This window comes from Sphaerodactylus townsendi, linkage group LG01 (assembly GCF_021028975.2).
Source record: "Sphaerodactylus townsendi isolate TG3544 linkage group LG01, MPM_Stown_v2.3, whole genome shotgun sequence".
Classification (NCBI taxonomy): Eukaryota; Metazoa; Chordata; class Lepidosauria; order Squamata; family Sphaerodactylidae; genus Sphaerodactylus; species Sphaerodactylus townsendi.
In genome coordinates this window covers 25578608-25603667 of record NC_059425.1, presented here as the reverse complement: position 1 = coordinate 25603667, position 25060 = coordinate 25578608, and the positions used below count along the sequence as shown (strand labels likewise).

General features: G+C 46.1%; 1 protein-coding gene across 3 annotated transcripts in view; it reads left to right on the top strand.

Annotated features, from left to right (window-relative positions):
* Nucleotides 1-25060, top strand: part of MAP4K2 (mitogen-activated protein kinase kinase kinase kinase 2) — a 53997-nt gene that overhangs the window by 13906 nt on the left and 15031 nt on the right. Inside the window, exons 4-18 of one of the 3 annotated variants that reach the window (XM_048514464.1) lie at nt 498-562; nt 4180-4235; nt 7337-7384; nt 7576-7618; nt 8637-8709; nt 16788-16919; nt 19004-19066; nt 19869-19950; nt 20928-21035; nt 22166-22244; nt 23154-23212; nt 23331-23374; nt 23745-23783; nt 24325-24361; nt 24442-24613. In XM_048514464.1, the coding sequence (XP_048370421.1) occupies nt 498-562; nt 4180-4235; nt 7337-7384; nt 7576-7618; nt 8637-8709; nt 16788-16919; nt 19004-19066; nt 19869-19950; nt 20928-21035; nt 22166-22244; nt 23154-23212; nt 23331-23374; nt 23745-23783; nt 24325-24361; nt 24442-24613 (1100 nt within the window). The other 2 variants (XM_048514473.1, XM_048514483.1) reach the window with 2 other exon arrangements.

Below are 25060 nucleotides of genomic sequence, written 5' to 3'. Positions count from 1 at the left end.
TACCTTAAGACCATATCCACAAAAACTAAATTGTCCAAATGGAATGTTTCTTATCCTTTGAAAGCTGACCCCACTGTACTTCACCCAACTCCCTACATGTGGATAATAAATTATCGCCATCTTAGCTATGTACTCTTAGTCATCCTTACCTTAAGCCGAATTCCTTCCATTGGAAGAAGGAAAACAATCCAACCATCTGCTATCCTCCTTATGAGTCCAGTAGTTAAATATGGTGCTGAATGCACGAAGAAGTAAGAGATCAGTGTTCAGTGGGTCTTTGTCGCTGTCTTCTTTTTAACAGTGGGGTTGAGGGACTACCTAAAGCACTGTTTTATCTGAAAATCCTCCCCCAGAGATGCATTTTAGATATCTGCATAAGCCCATCTCATCTGCTTTCCCAAAACCATTTCTGAGAGGAAAAGGAAATACTATTTTTTTTTAATCTGAGGGGGAAAGTCGTTGCAAGATGGAGGTTTATTTCTGCTTCTCTGTTCTAGAAATGACCGTCTATGGATTTGCATGGAATACTGTGGAGGAGGCTCTTTGCAGGAGATCTACCACTGTGAGTTTCTGCTGTGGGGTTCTGTGGGGTTCTCTCAGGTGTATTTACTGGCACAGTACCCAGTGGATTTGAATGGGACACAGGGTGTTTGTGTATGTGATTCTGTTTCCTCAGAGGTGTATGAGGGGGGAATGGCGCCCGGATACAACTCCTTCTCTGTGCCCTTCCCAGTGCCCTCCCACTTCCGCGCCCCTCCCTGCACTTGGGGTCTCAGGGTGTGGCCCCGTCCCAAGCTCCGCCCCCTGGCCTCTGTGCAGGCCAGCTTTTTAAAGCACGGAGGCCGGGGGCGGGGCCCCACTGCCCCCCATCCCCGGTGCATCCCCGGAGGCCAGCTACTGCTCTCCTGGGGAGGGCAGAAGCCAGCCTGCAGGGAGCCTGGATGGGTGGAGCGCTGCCGCCCGCTTTGGAGCTCCCCCCTGCATTTCTGGAGGCCGCCTCCTTTTCTCCCCAGAGCCTGCAGGGAGCCTGGGAAGGGGGTAGGGCATTGTAGCAGGCGGCTCGGGTGCATGCCATTTCGTCATGTGGGGGGGTGTCTGGCACCCCCCACGTCACTGAAAGGCATGCGCCTGGGCGGTACACCCCTGTGTTTCCTGCTCTGGAAGCAGAAGAAAACTGACTGCATTGCATTTCAGAGTTGGCAATGGCTTTGCTAATGACAGTTGTGAATAACCACAACTTGTTCCACAGGTCACTGGAGACTGATGTTGAAATAATTCACTTCCTAGTACAATTTCCAATATATAGCATGTCTCATTTTTTCCATATCCAGATATTTCTTAACAATTGTGATATCTGCTCTCTTATTTCTTTGTAAGTAAATGAAAGTGCAAAATAATGTTTATTTATTTGTTTATATATATTTTGTTGCCACTAGGAATTTACTTCCAAACTTGCTCATGAAATAGCGTGTCTGAGCTTCAAAGCAGTTTCAAAGGGCTACGGGGTTCTGAGGAAATTACTAGTGTGGGATTCCATGTTACATTTAACAAAATAAAATTTTATTCATATATGTTCCCTAATTTAAATGTTTCAATACATAATTTACAATAAATAAAACAGAGGCAACAAGTTCTGCTGAGGTGACTTTACATCAATTCACTGTTCCCTTTACATCTCTGAGACTATTGTAGGATTTGACTCATTTTCTAATCTCTTAAGGTTTCTACCTATTTCTTTGGCAATTCTACATCTCATGCCACCAGGGGCGGAATGAGGGAAAACTGTGCCCGGGGCATGCACGCACCCTGCACCCCTGCCGAGGTGCTGCCTGCCCCCGCCCCAGAACACCCCCACCATGGTCAGGCCATGCCCCTGCTGTGACTCCGCCCAGGGCGTTGTGCTCCCTGTCCTGTTGGCGCTACGCCACTGCATACCACACTATAGGTTTAGCCCAGACAATCTCTCTCTCTCAGTACAGCACAGACTAACTGTCTCTCAGTTCACAGAATACTGTCTCCCTTTCTCAACTTTGACACACTCTGGCCCCTTCTGCACATGCAGAATAATGCACTTTCAATCCACTTTCACGATTGTTTGCAAGTGGATTTTGCTATTCCACACAGTAAAATCCAGCTGCAAAGAGCATTGAAAGCATTTTGAAAGTGCATTATTCTGCTTGTGTGGAAGAGGCCTCTATCTCTAGTTCTGTACACACTCTGATTCAGTTTAGCTCAGATTGACCCCCTGTCAGTCTCCAGCACAGACTACTGTCTCTCTCCCAAGTTGTACGTACACACACTCTGACTGTCTCTCTCACTTGAGCACAGACTCTACTCAGTCACTTGTCACTGTCAACCAATCACCTCGCTTTCTCATCCTCCTTTCACCCACCCTTCCTTCTATAACTTACCTCTCATTTGAAAGAAACACACACACATTTTTAAATGTTACAATGATATTACTTTGTCCTTTTCTTCTGTTCTTTGACAGAGACTAGAGTCTCCCCACCCCCCATTATAGTTTGAATAAGTACAGTCAAAATAATCAGGCAGAGGAGTTGTGACTTCACTGTGGTACAGTATAGGCAGGTTACTACAGTTTTCACGTAGCTTTCCAATCTTGTACAAGAATCTGTGGGGAGACAGAAGCACTTTCCTTTTTCTCTTGCAATGCAAAAATTCTAACATCCAGTGAGAGTTTGCAACGAAAGCAAGATTTTTGGATGCCAAAACAAAGCAGTAGAACAAACCACATGATTTGGGAAAGAAGAGAGAATCAGTATGATATTTAGGGTTGTATTGCTAGGCTTGAGATCCTGATGATAGAGAGGCATGTGTTCTGTGTGTCCAAGCATGGGCTTCCTTTCTAAATAAATAGGAAACCTGTCTACAGCCGCCTGTCCTGTTGCAATAATACATCAGCTTCACTTTCTGGTTGGTTTTACTTCCCCTTTTGTCTCCCCACAGATTGTATGATTGCGGGTGGGGAAGAAAGTTGGAAGAGGAAACGTGGTTTGCCTGACATCCAGTTAATGACTCCATAATGGCTGTGGGGGGTGGTGGTGGGGGATTCGGCAGGTGGTTCTTTCCTATAGTAGAATATAGTGTGATTGACCACAATGGAAGGCAGTTGGGTCCATTCCCAAGGAAGCGCCCTCCAATCCGCACCTCTCACTTCCCCCAGAAATCAGAATGTGCAATTCACAGCACTATAGGCAAAGAGTAAGTGCCCTGCAGGAAGGTGCTTAGCCTGAACAACTTCTCTCTATCCATTGCATGGCAAACTGACGTTCTCCCTGGGATATGTGTTTTCATCTCACTCCCTGCTCCCATTGGTCCTAATTTGCACAGGACTCTGAAGCTCCCCCGGTTTATGTCTGGCATGTCTATCCACCTTGTGTGTGTGTGTGTAGGGGTTTGTCACTTTGTGATTGCCACAAAGGCCAGCCAGTCAGCACTCCACACAGCCTGACAGGGCTTTGGGATTACCGCCAGGGTCAACCAGTCATCTCTCTGAACAGCCGGGATGATTGTTGCAAGGGCCAGACAGTCAGCTTCCTGCCCTTCTGGTTTTTCCTTGAAACAGGAAGAACTGGTTGCTCATAGGGAATCTGTGCCTCTGTTTAAAAAGGATGTGAGTTCCACAGCAGCCTGACTGCCCAAGATACATGCATCTGCCTTCAACCTTATACAGCAGTAGCTTGAAGTAGCTCATGAACGTCCAGGCCAGCTCTATCTTGTCAGGGTTGGCCCTGGTTAGTAGTTGGGTGGGAGGCCACCAAGGAAGTCCAGGGTTACGACGCAGAGGCAGGCAATGGCAGGCCACTTCTGGATGTCTGATACCCTGAAAACCCCATGAGGGGTCAGCTGTGATTTAATGGCTCTTTCCACTGCCAGCTCATGTACGGAAGCCATGCGCTGCCAAGGAATCACAACCACAGGGGGGCGGAAAACATTTCCTCTTCAAACGTTGCCCTGAACAAAACTCATCCAATAAGTTTCATTAACAGAACAGAAGAGCTATTTCTGTTAGTATCTTTTTGGGCTGGGGAAGATTGGTACCGAACGTAATTATATTTATTTAACGGGTGGTGAAGTCAGCTGCCTGAGGCATTTTCATGGAGGCGCAGCAAAATCCAAAAAACCCAAAATAATTGCATTTCTGGTTCTTCCTTTCAGCCACTGGTCCCCTCTCAGAAAAACAGATTGCTTATGTCTGCAGGGAAACACTCCAGGTGAGCGTGTGAGTGTGACTGAGCAGGAATGGGACGGTGTGTCTTTGTGCACAGATGGTAGCTGCAGCTGCTGGGTTTTCTGGGCACCAACAAAAGGGAAGTAAGATATTGTGAAACTCACTATATTTTGGGCCACTTTTCCTCTGAGGCAAAGCTAAGTCCATAGCTCAGTGGTGGCACATCTGTTTTGCATGTAGGAGGTCCCAGGTTCGATTCCTATAATCTACAGTTAGAACCTGAGTTTTTAACGTGGGAATAACTGGTCCTTAAGGAGAGAGGCTGAGGTTCAGGGTGGAGCATCTGCTTTGTGTGCAGGTTTGGTCCACAGCATCTCCAGTTCAAAGGATCAGGTTGGTAGGTGATATGGAAGGCCGTCACCCTGTAAGAAGTTTCTCCCAGTCAGAGTAAGCGAGACCAGTAGTGTATCTGCCAGAGGGACATGGGGGGGTCAATTGACCTCGGGCACCCCCATTGGATCACGTGGGGGCCACCCCTCAGCCTAGCCCTGCCAGGCTGCTCCTTCAGCTGGCGGAGCCCCCAGTATTGCCCCAGGCACCATTTCCCCATGGTACGCCTCTGAGTGAGGCTGACCTTGAGAGAACAAAGATCTGACTCGGCTTAAAGCAGTTTCCTGCAGGCTCAAACCATTTTCTTTTCGTTCAGAAAGCAACGCAAAAATATGGGATCAGACTCAAGATTCCTCCAGAGTTTAACCTGAACCAGAGCTTTGCCCCAAAATAACTTTCGGTGCCGAGGTCAGCTCTGGAATATGAAAAGTATGAATCATGGAAAAGGTCCCTTGGCTCCTGTGCAGCATCTCTTTCCCCCCTTTTCACTGCGAGTTAACCACAAGTGGCTGCTGGAAACCTTGCATTAGGACAAAAGATTTCCAATTAAGAGCCAGCCTCTCTGTTTAGAAAAAAAGCACACGCTCATTCCTGCCCTCGCTGCAGTTGGATCTGGCTCTCCAGGAAGTGCACTTTTCCGTTGTACGCTCTGTTATTTTCCTGTCTTCCTGCAGCAGAAAGTGCTACAATCGTGGGAATGAGGTCTGTCATCAGCTGCGTACCTGTTTGCGTGCATGTTTAGGGAAGTGCTACACAAGGACAAAGAGTGTGCACACGAACTCTTTTCAGTAGCAGAGCAAATGATTTGCAGAGAGAGGACCTCCCCCCAGTTTAATCCTTGGCATTGTCTTTAGTGAGTGTGAATCTTTGGAGAATAGGGTATGTAGAGGAAAAGGCATTTTGTTACGGTCTATAGCAGGGGTCGGCAATCTTTACCACCCCGCATGCGGCTCCGGAGCCGCGGGTTGCAGACCCGTGGTCTATAGGCTACTGGACTCCTAGCACGGGTTTCTCTATGAAAAGCTAGCAGACAGAATGTTACAAATAAACTGAGTTTATTAACTGAGGATTAGGTTACGTTTCAGTGAGTAGACAGAAGCACTGAGAAGGGTGCATGAGATTCATGTGATACGTGAGTCAGTTTTCAGGTTACATATTAAAATTACATATGTGAACTTGTGTGAAACCAGTCGCTCAGTTTGGAGAACACTAACTTGCAAAATGGATTGCAAATAATAAGCAAGAAATGTCTCATTTTAACCGAACCGTCCTGGAATTCAAACACAATTGAGAGAAGCGCCTTTCTTTCTTACTGGCGCGACTTTTCAGTTCACTGATTTTCCAGGAAATGTCCAAGGTTCTCAATGACTGGTTCCACTGGCTATAAATAAGATAGCAGAATTGGCAATTCCAATGACTATAATTTGCCCTCAGCAGACCGTGAGATCTGGCTTGCGCAGTGCAACTTCAGACAGATTGGAATGTGTAACTCACAAGCCTTTAAAGTCTAATAAAATGTGAATATAAGACAAATGGATAAAAATCCAGATCTGTTTATTTATGTCCTGCATTCCTCCTGCATGGAGACCTGAAACCGCTAATAATACTAGGAAAAACACAACAGAAACCAACAGGAGGGCACGGTTTCTGAGTGCCAACCAGGTCTCTCTCTGCTGGCTGATCTTCTGCCCAGCTCAAGGCTGCAATTCTCAGGCTCATAGCTAAGGAAATAGTTTGCTGGCTTTGCCTCTGAGCATGCCGAGGCCTTAAGTACCTGAGTGCAAACCAACTCGGCATGATGCTGTTCTGCTCCTGGTAGCTAGCAGGATCTTTCCCAGTCCCATCCCTGCCTTCCTACAAGCAAAACAATGACTTGTTCTTAAAACATGTGAGAATGCTATAGAGAAGAGTTATCAAACATGTGGCCCAGGGGGTGGATCTGTGAACCTGCTGAGGCAAGGATGCTCCTGATGTGGATCCGCTCCAGGTTTCCCCCCGCAACCCTGTGAACCTGCTGAGGCAAGGATGCTCCTGATGTGGATCCGCTCCAGGTTTTCCCCCGCAACCCGAGTTTTTCAAGTTTTTTGAGATCACGAAAATCGCGATTCTTTTGTTTTAACGTGCCTCGCAGCTGCGGCTGAGCAAATGGCGGTGGCTGCAAGGCATGTTCAAACAAGAGAATTGCGATTTTCGTGATTATTGAAAAACCCTTCTTTGGCTCCCATCTACGGAGCCATGGAGGGGAAACGGGCCGTATCATGACTCGTATCATGACTTGTAAGGGGGGGGGGTGCACCTTTGTGTAAAGGCGTGCCCCCCAGCTAATGTGCTGCAGCCATGCAAAGGGACCGGGGCGAGGACAGGTTCATGTAACCCACCTCCCCCACCTTTTATTGACTCATGTGGAAAGGGCCCTACAAGTGATTTCTATGTCACAGAAGGAGCTTTGACTCTCGAAAGCTTGTTCGCTGGAAATCTACCTCTTCTACATGTAGTCCAACATGGCTACCAATCTGAAATGATCTTCAGGAAAATGTTCACCTTAGCCACAATTGGCAAGAATTTCACTAGGTCTGCTAAGCAAAGGAAAAACTCTGCAGGGATGGGGTGTGTGTGCGTGTGTATCAGTGCTTGCTTTGGATGCTGGGGAAACTGAGGGAGGCAAACTGGGGTAAGGAGGGGAGAGAGCACTCTCAAGACTGGCTGCTAACAACAATAGTGTGTAACTCCTGTGTCTGTGTTGCCCCTCTCTAGGGCCTCCACCACCTGCACTGCAAAGGGAAAATGCACCGGGACATCAAGGTGAGACCTTCCAGCAGCCGCTCCAGGGCCTGTTCCCTTTAAGAGATTCCTTTGAGGCTGCTTCTGTAAAAGAAGATGGGGGGGAGGGATGGGAGAAGGAAAAGATGCCCTGTTTTGTGGAAATGGTAGCCTGCTCTTCCTCCTTTTGTGCCCCCACTCTTTTCAGCAGAGTCTTCCTGCTTCTCTTTCAGGGGGCCAACATCCTGCTTACAGCTGATGGTGACGTGAAACTCGGTCAGTTCCTTCTCTCAGTTTCCCCTCCGTTTTGTTCACATCTGACCTGCTTTTTCCGATTTTTGCTGTTTATCCAAAATTCTCCTTCACTTGTCAAATATGTTACTTCTCACGTTCCCTTTAACTTCCTCCCTCCCCCCACCCTGCTCATAACTGACCCTTGAGTGGAAGCATCTTGAATTGTTTTGCTGCCTTTGTTCTAAAAGTGGTGGGAACGGGGCAGCTTGGGAAGGCTGAGAGCTTCGAGGGAGCTCCATATCATGTCTGAGGTTCTGAAGGGGTGACTCCTTCATATCCCCTCTCCATTTTGTTTTTTTAAATGAAGACTAACACAGGTTCTGCCTGTGGGAAACAGTTCGTCTTTTGCCCCAAATGTAAGAGCTGTCTCTAGTTAGTCCCAAATGTGCTTACATTTTTCATGTTTGGGACTGGGACTGGCATCCTGGCAAAATGGCATTAGCATCTAAGTGACTTTTGACAGGAACAGTGAGGCAGCCAACATGGGGAGGCAATATATATTGATTGGTGGATTGATTGATTGGTGGATTGATTGACCGACCGACTGACCGACCGACCGTTTGGATGAATGGAGGACCAAGCAAATGAAGGCTCTGGGGTTCAGAATCTGGGAGTTTGGAGGAAGGTCAGGTCCAAATTAGGGTTGCCAAACTCCAGGTCTGGGTAGAGAAACATTACAATGTTTCCAAATTGCAAAGATCTGTTCCCTTGGAGCAGGGATCTGCAACCTGCGACTCTCCAGATATTCATGGACTACAATTGGCCATGCTGGCAGGGGCTGATGGGATTTGTAGTCCATGAACATCTGGAGAGCCGCAGGTTGCAGACCCCTGCCCTGGAGAAACTGGTTGCTTTGAAGGTAGACTTTATGACATTATCTACTCCAGCTGAGGTTCCTCACCTCCTCCAGCTCCACCTTCCACCCTCAAATCTCCAGGAATTTCCTGAGTCAAAGGTGGCAGCGAATCCTTTTTTAAAATTGCCTTTTTCCTTCCAACAGCGGATTTTGGAGTCTCTGCAGAACTGACAGCATCTGTGGCAAAGCGGAAATCCTTCATTGGAACGCCCTATTGGTAACAGCAGGACTGTATATCTCTTCTCTTCTGCACTGCTTTTGTGGTATCCTCTTCTCTTGCACTGTCCTCCATGTGAAGGAGAGTCTCATCCAGTGCTGTGTGGCCTGGTCTCTCTTGCTCAGTGTTCTCTCTCTAGCAAACTTGAAGGGACTCTACTGAGTGGCTGCTGGGCAGGAGAGAGGCACAGACTTCCATCAGGATTATACAGAGACAACATGACTTTTTTCAACCTCAAAACTAGACAAAAGTAGGGCTAAAAGCTTGAGCTCTGCAACCAGGAAGCCCCCATATCAAATCTCAGCATGAATCCCAAAGGCCTTCATTCTGTGTGTGCTTCTCTTTTTTTGTCCACAATACAGGCTGTGCTTCGTAGTAAAGCACATCCCCTTGCACTAGAGTAGCTTCAGGCTTCTTGAAAAATATTGGTTTTGTACACGTGGAAGTGCCTAGAGCCAGAACTAGAGAACAGCCCACCTTCCCTGTAGCCACTGCTTGCTCACAGATTGTGGAAGGAGGGTCTGGAGTGGAAAGGTGTGTACTTGCATGCCCCCAGTTGCTGTGGAGAATCTAGGCGACCCCCCCCCCCCTACATCCAAGTCTGCTGTATTCTCTTCCTCAACCTGCCAATAATCCCCCACCCCTGCTGCCAATATTTAGTGTTGGTGGAAAATGCTGTCAAGTTGACTTCTGGTGAGCCCGTAGGGTTTTCAAGGCAAGAAACTTTCAGAGGTGGTTTGCCATTGCCTGCCTCTGCTTGGACTTCCTTAGAGCACTCTCTACCTTTGCTTGGATTTCTTTACTGATCTCCCACCCAAATACTAATTAGGGCTGATATTGCTTGTCGTCTGAGATCTGATGTGATGAAAGTAGCCTGGACCAATACCTACTTTTAAAACGTAAACTTTTTGCAGGGATTTAGGTCCTGGCCAACTGAAGATGTTGGTCAAGGTTTTTCTGTAGTTGGTCAAGGTTTTTCCGTATATGAGTAGACATGCTCTTGATAAATGAAGAGTATTTGGCAGGGGTCCCCAAACTACGGCCCGGGGGCCAAATGTGGCCCCCTGAAGGCATTTATCCGGCCCGCCAGCCATGGCGGCGATGGCTCCATTCATGTGCAGTGGGGGCTCGAGGGAGAGGAGGAACCGGCCCCAACGGCTGTTGATTGCAGTTACATGATGGCACCCCCAAATCTCCATGAATTTTCTGACCCAGAGTTGGAAACCTTACATGTGGCAACGCCTGCTCCGCCCTTCCCTCTCAGCTACTCCATGTGTTGCTCTCAGGCTTTCTGTTCTGCCTCACTCCCATTGGCATCAGCCAGGCTGGCGAATCGATCGCTGGCTGCTAGGGAGGAAAGAACCCAGGAAGATACCTGATCCTGGGTTAGATGGAATGTTTCATTGGGAAAGTTCTGCTTTTTTTTTTTTTACAGGGGAAGGTATTCCACAGCCTCCCCAACAATATTTGGAGCCCACCCTATACTTGACATACTTTGGTCACTGTTCTAAAAATAGACCATGACAGAAAGGCTGAAAGGTGAAATCAAACATTTTACAATCATTTGTGCATAGGAATTTGTTCATAGTTTTTTTTAGTCCGGCCCTCCAACAGTCTGAGGGACAGTGAACTGGCCCCCGGTTTAAAAAGTTTGGGGACCCCTGGTATTTGGTATTGTAGTTGTCTCTTCTGTACTGACCAAGGAACAATTCAGTCTATCTGCCTGGCCCACGTGAGAAGAATAAGCATGTTTGTGGACTAGGTTGAGAAACCTCATTTGTGATTTGAGTTTTAATGGATTTGTAGACTGATCAGAAATTCTAGAGAGGGTGGGTTTTTTTGGGGGGGGGGGGGTGGTATGTGGTAGAAGTGGGCAGGCATGTTTCAGAGTATTACACAGAGAGTGACTGTTAAGGCCAGAACCACTGAGTACCATGCAAGCCCAAGCATCCTGAAAATTCTCCCTCCCCCCAATTAAGGAGGCATGCTTTTACTAATGGTGGGCCACTGAGAGTAGCAGATGGACTCTGGTCTGATCCAGCTGGCTTGTTCTTATGTTCTTATGTTCTTAATGAAAGAAGAAAGGACTATGGTGGTGGAAATTGATTTTTTAAAAATACTCACAGATCTCCATATCAACCCCAACATTCCTTAGCTTTTAGTATAGCACAGAGGTATGCATCTGCCGTGATGGATACAATATTGCTTCAAATTTCACTTTTGTCACGTTCCTACTTTCAGAGATTGTGCCACTCACATATTTTCTAGTTTAAGGAGAAATAGTTTGAGCTTACTGCCTACTGTTAGGATGGTTTTCACTTACAGTTATTTTTAATGATATCCTCACGAACAAGTGCATGATGTATGCGCAAACAAAAAAGCCCGAACTATAAAAAGAGCTGACAGATTTGCTGATTCCTACACACTCACTGCTTTGACAATTTGTTTTAGGGGGGAAAAAACCAGTGTTCAGCACATAATTGAAATTCACTTAGCTTATAATTCAGCATAAAGGGAAGGGGTAGAGCATTTGCTTCACAGGTTCAATCTTTGGCATCTCCAGTAAAAAGAATCAAGTAATAGGTGATGTGATAACCTCTCTGAGTCACTGAGAGCTACTTGCCAGTCATAATAGATAATATTGATAGACCAAGTAGATGTCAATTTTGTGTTCAGGTTAGATCGTAAATTTTGAAAATCTCTTCACTTGTGGGGTGTTGTGCATGAATATCTATGATTGTTGGTTGTAGTGGGTTTTCCGGGCTGTGGCTGTGGTCTGGTGGATCTTGTTCCTAACGTTTCACCTGCATCTGTGGCTGGCATCTTCAGAGGTGTATCACAGAGGGAAGTCTGTTACACACTGCGTCCAGGGCAGTCTTCCCTCTGCGATACACCTCTGAAGATGCCAGCCACAGATGCAGGTGAAACGTTAGGAACAAGATCCACCAGACCACAGCCACACAGCACGGAAAACCCACCACAACCAGTTGAATCTGGCTGTGAAAGCCTTCGACAATCTATGGTTATTATTTATTTAGTACATTCCTATTCCATCCTTTCTTTAAGGATCTCAGAGTGACATACGTTGTTCTTCCCTCTTCCATTTTATCCTGCCGATGAGCCTCTGACATAGACAAGGCTTGCAGAGAGTGACTGGTTCAAAATCACCCAGCAGACTTCCATGGTAGAGTGGGGAGTTGAAATGGGTTATTCCAGGTCCTAGTTTGACACTCACATCGCTCATGCTGGTGTATGGGGATATGATTGAAGTCTATAAAATTATGCATGGGGTAGAAAATGTTGACAGGGACAAATTTTTCTCTCTTTCTCACAATACTAGAACCAGGGGGCATACATTGAAAATGCTGGGGGGAAGAATTAGGACTAATAAAAGGAAACACTTCTTCACGCAACGTGTGATTGGTGTTTGGAATATGCTGCCACAGGAGGTGGTGATGGCCACTAACTTGGATAACTTTAAAAGGGGCTTGGACAGATTTATGGAGGAGAAGTCGATTTATGGCTACCAATCTTGATCCTCTTTGATCTGAGATTGCAAATGCCTTAACAGTCCAGGTGCTCGGGAGCAACAGCCGCAGAAGGCCATTGCTCTCACATCCTGCAGGTGAGCTCCCAAAGGCACCTGGTAGGCCACTGTGAGTAGCAGAGAGCTGGACTAGATGGACTCTGGTCTGATCCAGCTGGCTTGTTCGTATGTTCTTATGGCAGAGGAACGGCATACGTGAGGATTGGTATCGGGCTGCCGCATGCTTCTCATACATCATGTTGGGTGGTGACTTTTGGATAGTGTCACCCCTTAATACAGAATGACACAACATTGCTTGTAGGAGTTAGTGTGTCCTGGAGCCACATTTCTTGAACAAAATTTTCTTGAGTAAAATCCTTGTTGTCTATATTGATTGACTGATTGATTGGTTGATTTATATCCCGCTCTATCCCCAAAGGGCTCGGGGGGGGGGGGGTTACAACATGATTCAACAATCCACAGACATTAAAAATATAAATCCTCATTTAAAATTAACCAGTTAACAATTTAAAAATGTAAAATAGTTTAAAATAAACGCTGTTTAAAATAAACTGATCACATAAATTCATCCTTCCCACCATCCATCTTCCCTCATTCCCCTCCCCCTACAGACCGAAAAGATGTTATTGTGTTCAGACAATCTGGCTGGCTAGTTGGAAAAGGCCTCAGTGTCAGTACCTCAGCGTCACACTAGCCCTTCCTTGGTGCAGGAGTGTAGCCAAGCCCACTTGGGTTTGGTACCAGGAACTCCTTGAGTAACACACACCATAAAGCAAAGTAAAGCTTGAATGAAGAAATTGAAGAAAGATGTTAGAAACAAGGCATGCAGTTCAACAGCAGTAGAATGCACAAAAATAATGAAGCTGACTAGCTTTCTGGAGTCCTAACTCAATGCACTTGGTTCTTAAGGCAAAGAGTTTCCAGAGCATAGTTCTAGTATTTTCTGGCAGTAAGGAGAGGTGAAGGTAAAGGGATAGGAATTGCTCTGTCTAGCTACACTTACAGAAATCAGCTGACTTCCTGACCTCCTCAGCCAATCATGAGACAGTATCTATGGAACTTTCCAGAGTAGCAGTGGGTTCCCCTTCCCATAGCAGATTCACAGCTTAATGTATGAGCTAATTTAGCAGGCTGGAGAACCTGTCCTTGAAGAGTTGCAACTGTGTGGAAGACTGACAAATTCCTTCGAGATGGATTCTCTCTTGATGCCGTGACTCACAGATCTTCCATGCAAAGGCCTCCAAATGCATGGATGTTTCTACCATAAACTCACTTTCCCTGAGGCTCTTCAGTAGCTTGCAATACCCATCAAAGTCTTCTTATTGTTGATGTTAAATGATTGGCACTCTGGCTGTGTTGATTTGCATTCCATCAAAACATGGAACGATAATACAGTTGGGTGATGTGCTGCCTATTCCGCAACGGAATACCTTTTCTCATTTTAATTGCCGTAGCTTTCGTAATCTTTTGCAGCTCATCATCTTGTAGGAGTAATTGTATCATCACATCAGTATTATGAGAAGCTCAAACAACAAATGGTGATTTTGTGATAAACACAACAGTAGAAAGATTTCTTTGTCTCCTCCTTCATGCGTTTTCATGAGTTCTGTCTGGGCACGATGACACAGCGGAACCTGCCAACTGCAGTAACTACCTTAATCTGGAGCTTTAGGGATGAGTCAGCTACTTAGGAATCTTTGTAAGGGCTGCTTGGTTATGCAAATAAAGGGGGGGAAACCACTTTAAAAGGTGCCAGTTTACAAGTAAGGGAATGGTTTTGCTTTCTGCCACTATTTTGACACCCCCTGTTTTTCCTGTGCATGCTTCATTTTAGTACCTTCCCTTTGTTGATACCCTGTAGTGTCTATGAAAGACTACATAAGCATAGCTGAACTTAGCACCCCCATCATGCATCTGGCCAAAGGCATATCTTAGGGGTTGTTGTGGATTTTCCGGGTTGTGTGGCCATGGTCTGGTAGTTTTTGCTCGTAATTTTTCCACACATTTATGGCTGGCCTCTTCAGAGGCATGTCATGGTAAGATGTGTTTCCCTCCAGAAAACCCACAACAGTCAGTTGATTCTGGCTGTGAAAGCCTTCAACAATGCCTCTGGGCCAAGCTGTGTGTCACGTAGAGTTGAGGGACAATCACTTTTGACAGCTCGCAACTTTGATAAGCTGGCTCTATTAAGTTCTCCATCTTTTTCTGCCTTTACTGCATATTGGTAGCAACTTTCATTTTCATAGACCCTTGAGTTTCACTTGTCTTCTAGCTGCATCCACCATCATAAGTGTGATTTTCCTGTCTACCTACAGTTCCTCTTTCTTATTTGAAGGAGCCTTCCTTTCTGGCTGTATAAAGTGACTCAGAGGTCAAGGTGTTGTTGCTCACTGTGTTATGAAACTTGATGGTGTCGTTGTTTTGTTACCTTCAACCTTGTTTTGACAGACTATGCAAACTGTTTTTATCTGAAGTTCCTAGCATTCCAGAGTCTTTCTTGAACAGTTGCTCTAGTAAGTTCTTGCTTGTAACATTTTGTAGTAAAGTTAAGGGGCTGGATCCCACGAGTAGATGACAGATCTTTCTTGTGTCCCCCAAGCAGTTCTTTCTGACTCTTCAAAAGGGTATTCCTGAGTTGTGGAACCTCTGTGTCTAATAACTGTGTGAGGCAGGAGGCTACAAGGGGAAAGGGGCAAAACTCCCTTTCATCATAGGAAAGGTCCAAGATCAAACCTGAGGCTATATCAGAAAAAGCTATTTATATGACTTCAGGATACCATGAGTCATCACTCCTTTTGTTGTTGTTGTTGTTGAATACTCTCTAGCTTGTGTCTTCAAACACGTCACACTGAGGAGTAAAAACACATGCCATGTTGGGAGCATATGCTCCAAAAGTCTCTATGCTACATTCAGATGGCTGTTGAAACAAATTATTCTGAGTGTTGGTAAATTGGTTTCTGTTTTGCATCCCGTATGGTGACTGTAACTCTGTCACAGTACTTTTGAACATTAAATATACCAATGAATTAAATGTGTGCAAAAAGTTTGGTGGATGTTGCCCTAAAAAGAAGCCAGTGTGGTGTAGTGGTTAGGAGTGTTGTACTAGTATCTGGGAGACCTAGGTTTGAATCCATTTACACCAGGAGTGTCCAACTCTGGTGCTTCAGATGTTTATAGACTTCAACTCCCATCATCCAATTGGCCATGCCAGTCCATGAACATCTGAAGCGCCAGAGTTGGACACCTCCGATTTACACTATGGAAACTCACTGGGTGACCTTGGGTCAATCCTACACACTCAACCTAGTCTACCTCACAGGGTTGTTGTGAAGATAAAATAGAGGAGAGGAGAACAATGTAAGTCACTTTGGGGGTCCTTTGAGGAGAAAGGCGGGATAAAAAAAATAATCTTAAGAAGGCAGTTTGTCAAAGTCCAGCTTTCTGTTGGGAACCTGCTGAGAGTCTGCCTTGACATTTCCACTATGTGCTTCCATAATTTCTTTTCTTTTGAAAATGAATAAGTGTCTAGAGAAGGTGAAGACAGATATAACATGTGTAGAGAAATGGGGTCAAATCAGATGCGGCCTTCATAAATATATCACCAGCATGGTGTAGTGGTTAAGAGCAGGTGGATTCTAATCTGGAGAACTGGGTTTCATTCCCCACTCCTCCACCTGAGTGGTGGAGGCTTATCTGGTGAACCAGATGTATTTCCACACTCCTGCGTTCCTGCTGGGTGACCTTGGGCTAGTCACAGTTCTCCCTGAACTCTCTCAGCCCCACCTACCTCACAAGGTGTCTGTCGTGGAGAGGGGAAGGGAAAGGAGTTTGTAAGCCACCTTGGGTCTCATTACAGGAGAGAAAAGTGGGGTATAAATGCAAACTCCTCTTCTTAAAAAAATACTAATCTGCAATTGTGCCGCTAAAGCCAACTCTGTATCTTGCTGATTGGCTGGTGTCTGTGACATCACCAAAAATGTTTCTTTTATGCCAAGAAGTGTTTTTTTTATTATTCTGATTATAACAGAGCAACAAATGAACAGATGGATGTACATCCTGTAAGGGGATTGTAGTATATAATACAATTTGTTTTATGAAGGTGAAAGGAAGACCATTTCAGCTGTGGCAGAGAGGCCCATTGTGAATTCTCTGTTCATGATATGCCTGTCTTGACCCTAAACATCACAGGCCAAAAACTTCCCTAAACTTCCTGTCATAGTTCTCTGGCATCTTTATACAATTGTCACTTCCTGAATCCAGTGTTTAGGATCTGTGATTGTTTAGACATGTTAGAGTTTGTGACACAAATGTGCACTGAGTGTACTCTTTCAAAGGAAACTCACCCAGCAAGAGATGCTTTGAAGGTCTCGCCACAGGAAGAACTGGCAGTGAAAGAGTTGTGACAATTTGGCAAAAGCGAGAACTGAGGTGGTGGGGGACAGCATTTTCTGTGAAGTTTGGCCGGGCTGTATATCTGCCTGTGGTGTTTCCCTTCTTTCCCCCACATTGACTGGCTATTTCCCTATCCTAGGATGGCGCCAGAAGTAGCTGCAGTGGAAAAGAAGGGTGGCTACAACCACTTGTGCGACATCTGGGCCCTCGGCATCACAGCGATTGAACTGGCTGAGCTCCAGCCCCCCCTTTTTGACCTGCATCCCATGAGGTAAAATCACAACCTACTCAAAACTAGCTGGTTTGGGGGGTAAAGGGGTCCTTCGGGCATGGATCTTCATCCTCTTTGTATGTGATGAAGTGAACTTTGACTTGCAAAAATTGTATGGTTGGTCTTTTCAGGTACGACAAGTTGAATTTTTCCACTTTTAATTTATAATTTATAACACAGTTGCTTTTTATAATTGTACCAAGATTTTATGTTGTACACCGCCCAGAGCCCCTTGGGGATAGGGCAGTATAAAAATCCAACTAATAATTAATTAATAAACAAACAAATAAACAAACAAACAAATAAATAAATATTAGGGTTTTGTTTATTTAGGGGATTTATATACTGCCTTTCCAAACACCTTTTCAAGGCAGCTCACAAGTAAAAACAGGGCCACAAAACTAGCAAATTATATGATCAGTGCTAAAAACTAACCATGGGCACAGAAACAGCACAGCTGAAATGGTTTGCCAACAACAAGGAGGCTATAAAAGCTGCAACAAAACCAAAACACCACCAACAAAAACAAAACAACTCCTTAAAAGTATTGAGTGAGAAACAATGTTTTGTCCAGGCACCTACAGAAACGATAAAACAGGCGAGCATTCCAAAGGCAAAGGGCTACCACTGAAAATGCCCTGTCTCCAGTTATCACGTGGACCACCTCTGCAGGTTGGGGCAAAGAGCAGGGCTTGTGAGGCAGGTCTTCAATGGTTGGCTGGAGAAGAAGCAGGCAGGAATAGTAAAATGAGGAACTGCACAGGAAGGTCCCTTCACTATTTGCACAGAAGGCTCAGATCTGCTGGTTTCCTTGGGCCCTTTCACAAAGTCCAGGATGGTATCTGGGTCAGCCTCTGCTTGGAGGCGCTCCAGCCAAGCAGTGTCCTTCATGCACGTATCAGGGGCAGAAAATGCAAGAAGGGACAGAGATGAATGCTTCTCAGCCCCATCCAAAAGGGGAACCAAAAGGTGAGCGTCGCAGCCTCATGCCAGTGTGTTTGCCCTTTCCAGTGGAGGGCGAGACACGCTGGCAGCTACCTGTCCTTCAGCCCCACTGCTGCAGAACCCAGAAGTCTGGACTGTGGTGGGACTATGCTGGTGTCCTGCTCAGATTCCAGTGTGGTGGAGGAGTGGGCTGGGGTGTTCCCAGGGGTGAAACCGATGTTAGTTGCCTCCCTCCTGGGATTGATGGCCAGGAGTGTGGTGCCCTGCCCCTTGGACCTACACCACCCTATTGGTGGTGTAAGTCTTTTGAATCCTATAGAGCTTTTCGACAGCGGGGGAAATTCAGGCCTTTTGGGGGCTCCCGCACTGCCAGAAAGCCCTGTTGGAGGCATCAGGGTGGTGCTGCAGTGGTCATGCATCTTGCTATCTCCAGGCTTAGATGGGACTTTTTGTCCCCTTTTTATACCTTTGATGGCAAGATCATCCCTCTCTGCCTCTAGGTCCCTTGCTCACTTAGGGAAAGTGATGAGTGCTGTCTTGCAACCATACTTGAATCACACCTTTGTTAGACATTAGGTTTGTTAGCATTTCTATTGGGAATCCTGTGGAGGCTGAGTAGACAAAACAATACATTCCACACTGGGTACTGGTGGGTGGTAGGATCAAACAACAGGAAATGACACATCCTCACTCAGAGTCTGACTAGGCAAGTTTTGCCAGCTCTCAGAATGGAGTTTGAGTGTTGAAAATGGCTCTAGTGACATCAAACAAACACAGGGTCACCACAGGCCACGCCTGCTGAGCAAATTATTTAGTGTCAATGAGATAAGGACTGTTGCTTTTCTGTTTCAATGTAGGGCCAAGCTAACTGTGACCGTGTCCTTGTGACCGCTACAAAGACATCACTGACATTTTAAAGACATTTTAAAATGCTGGGAGGACCTGATCCTCATCGACCTCACAGCACGGCATTCTTGTTTCCCCCTGTACTTTTTCAAGTGCTGAAACAGGTACTTCAAAAAGCGCAGGGAAGGGAAACGAGATTAGGATCAGGCGATCACTGCATTTTAAAATGGTGGCAGTATTCTTGTGGCCATTAGTTAACCAGTGCAGTGATAATATTTCCCCTTTTCTTTTAGGGCATTGATGATGTTGTCAAAAAGCAGCTTCCAACCCCCCAAGCTAAAAGAGAAGGCATGCTGGTAAGTACAAATACAGCCACCACTCCTGACCTTCTTCAGGTTGCTTTCACAGCACAATTTTCCCCTGAGTGGAATACAGCTTTCCCCTGCTTTGGAGAGGACTCCAACAGGATAATGCATTCCTTCAGATCTTGACGTGTGACGCTCCTGGGGCTTTCTCCTTTCAGCCAAAGCAAAGGAAAAATGTCCTTCACTCCACCTGGAAGAGGAAAATGGCAGAGTGGCTGCATGCAAAGATGTTTGTGTGGAAACTCTGCCTTGCAGAGCCAGCATTCTGTAGTGGTTAAGAACAACAAACTCTATTCTGGAAAACTGGGTTTGACAACCCACTCCTCTGCACAAGCGGTGGACTCTTTATCGGGTGAACTGGATTTGTTTTCCTGCTCCTCCACATGAAGCCTGCTGGCTGACATTCGGCTAGTCTCAGAACTCTCTCAGTCCCACCTGCATCACATGGTGTTTGTTGTGGGCAGGGGGAGGAAAGGTGATTGAAAGTTGCTTTGAAACTCCATAGAAAAGTGGGGTATAAAAACAAACTAGGAGCCCCTCGGGGACAGGGCGGTATAAAAATCTAAGTAATAATAACTGTTCTTCTAATCCAGGGTGGAAGCAGAGCTAAGATCTATCTTCAAAATAGTAGAACTTAGCTACCAGTTTTCTGTCCCTTTCAGCCCTTTCATGGGCCTTTTTACAAATGGCCCCAGTTATCTAGGAGAAAAGTAGGCCTATAAATGTTTAAATAAATAAAATAACAAATGGGCAGCTCTCATCTGATTTTTCCTCTCCCTTGTGTCTCTTGCAGGTCTGCAGATTTTCATCACTTCCTCAAACTGGCCCTGACCAAGAACCCCAAGAAACGTCCCATGGCAGAGAAGCTCCTGCAGGTGACTAAATAAAAGACCTCATTTCATGAGGGTGGCCAGAACAGGGGGGAGATGGAAGAAATCTTTAAAACGGGGGTGTTAAACTCATTTGTTATGAGGCTAGATATGATATAGATGTGACTTGGTTTGGCTGGGTCACCTCAGCTGGTGAGTCCCCAGCAGGCTATCCTGTACAGATCAGTTCTGGGGGTGGGGGTGGCTGGCTGCCTCAGCTAGTGACCTCGCAGCAGGCTCACCAGGATCGGGGGGGGGGGGATTTGTCTCAGTTGGCTCACAGGCTGATAAGCCCTCTCAAGGGGACAAATCCACCCCCCCAGACCTCACGTTTAAAGTGTCCTCCAAGATAAATATTTAAATACCCTTCTAGAACACAGGTGTCAAACTCATGGCCCTCCAGATGTTATGGACTACAGTTCCCATCATCCCCTGCCAGCATCATGCTGGCAGAGGATGATGGGAACTGTAGTCCATAACATCTGGAGGGCCACGAGTTTGACACCTATGTTCTAGAAAGTGTGGGATTTCTGTCCAAATGAATGGAAATCAGATTAGTAGTACAGATCAATTATAATAAGCAAGTTAAAATAATTTGAGTATTTTAAAGCATATCTCTGTTGGGACAGAAAACATTGTTGCACTTAAGCATATCCGTTGTTCACCTACAACAGCTGGGTTTTTTAAAAAGTATTTTGTCAGTAAAACGTAAGATATCATCTTGCTTGTGGCAGAGTTGAGGCTAAGAGAGAATTACAAAATGGCTGTTGTGGTTGTGGGAGGGAGACTTGAGGGTTACAAAGAGGCAGGTCTCTTTTGGGGGTGGGGTGTCAGAGGTGGGATTCAAATAATTTAACAATTGATTGTTTACAAACACCATTTTAACAACCAGCTCTGCCGAAGTGGTGCGAACCTGCTGAATCCCACCACTGGGTGGGGTCCTTCAGCCTCTTCTCTGCTAACACTGTCTTTTTGTCCACCAGCATCCTTTCGTCTGCCAGCCTCTCGCCCGCCTGTTAGCCATTGAGTTGCTGGACAAAGCCACAAATCCCGACTTGGCAACTGCTCCCTTGGATGATGGAGATTTTGAGGTACAGTCTTCAAAGAGGAGGTCGGGAGAGGCGAGTGTTGGTATTTGTTAGGTTCAGAACAGGCAGAAGAAATGTGTGTTTTTTAAACACAATGCGTATTTGACTTCTGCAAAATACATTCGCTACTACAAGTTGTGGCCCATAAAAGTAGGTATTTTTTAAAAATTAAGCTGGGACAAATTCTTGGAATTTTCTGGTTTATTGGTGGGGGGTTACCTAAATAGAACCTTCATGTACAGAGGCAGCATACATGGTGCAGCACATGTCAGGTGCCAGGAACCAACAGGGAAAGACTGCTGTCTTCATGCCCTTGCACATTTCTCAAGGGCGCCAAGTTGACGGGCCTTTAGTTTCAACATAAACATAAAGGTTTGGATATTGTGCCTTCGTTCTGTGTGTGTTTCTCTTTGGCCATTATGGATGGGATCTATCTTGAGCAAGGAACTCTTCAGTCTGTCTGCCAGCCCACAGTAGGACGAGAAGCAAGTTCTGTGTTCTGGGGCTGAGAAACCTAATTTGTGCCTTGAATTTGATGCATTTGTAGACTAGTCAGAAATTGTAGAGATTCATAATTAAGTATCTCAAGAGCCTTTTTGTTGTGGTAGGATTAGTCAATCATGTTTTCTTTATATGGTTTGGGGAAGGAATACTGAGTCCAAAACCTCTGTACATCTTGTGGTACTAACCCCCAAGCATCCCAAAAACTTTACCTCCCCCCCAGTACAGAGACATGTTTGTGCTTAGAGTTAAAGTGCATCAATCAAGATGGATACAATATTGCTGACACTTTCACTTTTGTCCTATTCCTTGTTTTAGAGACTGGGCAACTTGTATGTCCCCTAGATAAAGGGGGGAGAGAGAGTAGGGCAGGGGTGGTCAACCTATGGCACTCCAGAAGTTTATGGACTACAATTCCCAATTGGCCATGCTGGTGGGGCTGATGGGAATTGTAGTCCATGAACATCTGGAGGGCCATAGGTTGGCCACCCCTGGAGTAGGGATTACTGCCTGTTGTCTAGCGCTGCTTGCCAGTGCTACTAAGAGGAAGACAGTCCTGGTGAGCCTTTAGTCTGATATTTTGCAAGGCTGTTCCTGCATGCGTGCGTGTTAAAAAAATATTGTCCATTCAGGCTTATGAAATATTTCCTGACAAAATCCGCTCACATCGGCAGCAAGGGCAAGTTGAAGGCACCCTCGCAGAGATCCAACGTGAGTTCTCCCACCATGTTAACTTCCTCACCTGCATGGTCATTTCCAGCATTAACCATGTTGTCCTGCTCTATCAACACCATCACCCCCGGTCTCTGGTATCTCCTGACTTTGTCTCCCTTGTCTCCTCTGTAATGTATGGTGGATACACACCTGTGCTCCTGCCTCTATTTAAGGCACTTGAGCCCTTCCAGATAAAAACAGCAGTCTCCAGAGGAAACTTGTGTGGTGTAGTGATTAACATTAGCAGACTCTAATCTGGTGAACTGGATTTGTTTCCTTGCCTCTCCACATGAAGCCTGCTGGGTGACTTTGGGCTAATCACAGTTCTCTCCGAACTCTCTCAAGGTGTCTGTTGTGGGGAGAGGAAGAGGCGGTAATTGTAAGCCACTATGAGTTGAGAAAAGTGGGGTATAAAAACCAACTTTTCTTCTAGTAGATCAAAGTTTTCTGTGGAGATAGTAGGGCAGAAGCCAGGACTGGGAGCAGCAGTGGCGTAGGAGGTTAAGAGCTCGTGTATCTAATCTGGAGGAACTGGGTTTGATTCCCAGCTCTGCCACCTGAGCTGTGGAGGCTTATCTGGGGAATTCAGATTCGCCTGTACACTCCCACACACGCCAGATGGGTGACCTTGGGCTAGTCACAGCTTCTCGGAGCTCTCTCAGCCCCCACTCACCTCACAGGGTGTTCGTTGTGAGGGGGGAAGGGCAAGGAGCTTGTAAGCCCCTTTGAGTCTCCTGCAGGAGAGAAAGGGGGGATATAAATCCAAACTCTTCTTCTTCTCTTGAAAAACTGAACCACTGTGGTTCCATTTTAGAGAACGTTGCAGTTGTCCTTCACATGAGAGTTTTAGCAGTTGCTCATATACATGTTTTTGAGTGGATGGCTGACCCTTTTCTTCTTTTATAGTTAATCAGGTCAAATTTGGTCCCTTGCTGAGGAAAGAAACTGAACCTTGGTGCAGTCTGGTAAGTGTGTGTGTATCGATTTAGTCGTTCCAGATGAGGGACGGGGATGCTGGCTGGGGACAGCGTCATTTTGTTCTGGATTTTAAAACTATTTGTGACGTGTCTTGTTTGTTTTCAGAAGGAGGAGGAAGAGGAGAACTGGATGCTGTTAGGAGATGGAGAGTAAGGAACTGGTGGCGGGGCGGGGGTGGGAGAAGCCTTGGAAGGTTGGGGGAGGGCTCACCTTTTCCTTAATCCACAGCTGTGGACAGGGAAGCTGCCTTCTGTTTCCTGTCTTGCACAAGCAGCACAACTTGCTCAAATTCTGCCATTGCAGCTTGTCCCTCAGGCGGAAAGCTGCTTCTTTTTTCAACACTCTTAGTGATTAGAGACACAGGGACTCTTCCAAAGAAAGGGGGCTAGCCACTAGGAAGGCGACGGAATGTAATGGATCCAAGTGAGCGTGCCTGGTGGGGGCGGAGGGCGGAACCAGGCTTCCTGAGTAGGGGACGGGTTCGCTAATACTTCTGCACGGTCTTGTCTTCTCCCCCAGGAGTCTCCTTCAATCTGTGGAAGAAGCACTTGAGGAAAGGTAAGCTGAGGTGAAGGAGGGGGGCATGAGGGGTTTTATTTTCCTTGCTCCTTTTTAATGGGGGCAACAAACATCACCATAGATGTTCTCTGCTTAGAAAGGCCTTCCAAGGTAATAGGTCCTTTTGTGGCTTTTAATGAGTTTTGGCTGATCGAGAGGAGAGGGAGGAGGAGGATCCTAAAATGAAAGTCGAGGGCCTGGAACACTTCCTTTCAGAGTCCTCGTGACAAAATATGGTTGCTTGTGTTGATCGGGGAAAGGCACATGCACCAGATTGCTTTTGTCTATTCCATGATTGAGCTCAGGCATGAACACAGATTTATTTTAACACCCCATTTTTGCTCCAGCCTCCTCCAAGGATCTCAGAAGGGTCATGTGGTTCTCTTCCTTCCCCAGTTTAATCCCCACAACAGCCCTGTAAGGTAGATCAGGCTGAGAGAGAGTCACTGGCCCAAGGAGAGCAGCATGTGGATTTGAACTGAAGCGTTAAATATGTACCTTCAGATGTCTTTTTTGTTGTTATTTTATTTTTCACATGCAGGAGCTTAACAATTCGCCCAGCATGTCCCTCACAGCAGGTACGTTACAGCTATCTTAATTCCATCCCCTCCTTTAACCAAACCTTCCTCTGAAGTCATCTTTTTTGTTCCTGGAGCAGGTCCAGGAGGAACAGAAGCCCAGTGGTATGGATGAGGGTGACACAGGCACCATCAAGAGAGGGCCTTTCTGGGACTTTCTCAACTTGGAGTTGGCATATAAGGCCCCCTGGGAACACGAAGAGGGACTTGAATGCTCAGACTTGGAATGTCACAGAAATCAGACCCTGCCAGGTAACAGAAAGGAGTGGGCTGTGGGGAGAATGTGCCAGGTTTAATGCCTCATCCCATATGAGATAGGCATAGAACACATCTTTGTCTTTTCAAGGAGTCATGGGTTCTGGGAAACAGGGTAAGACTCTTCTCCTTTGGAGAGCAGTATACCAATTGAGTATGAGCCTATTTGTTGCCAGCGTGGTGTAGTGGTTAAGAGCAGGTGGATTCTAACCTGGAGAATTGGGTTTGATTCCGCACTCCTCTACTTGAGTGGCGGAGGCTTATCTGATGAACCAGATGTGTTTCTGCACTCCTACGTTCCTGCTGGGTGACCTTGGGCTAGTCACAGTTCTTCGGAACTCTCTCAGCCCCACCTACCTCACAAGGTGTCTGTTGTGGGGAGAGGAAGGGAAAGGAGCTTTTAGGCCACCTTGAGTCTCTTTGCAGGAGGGAAAGGTGGGATAT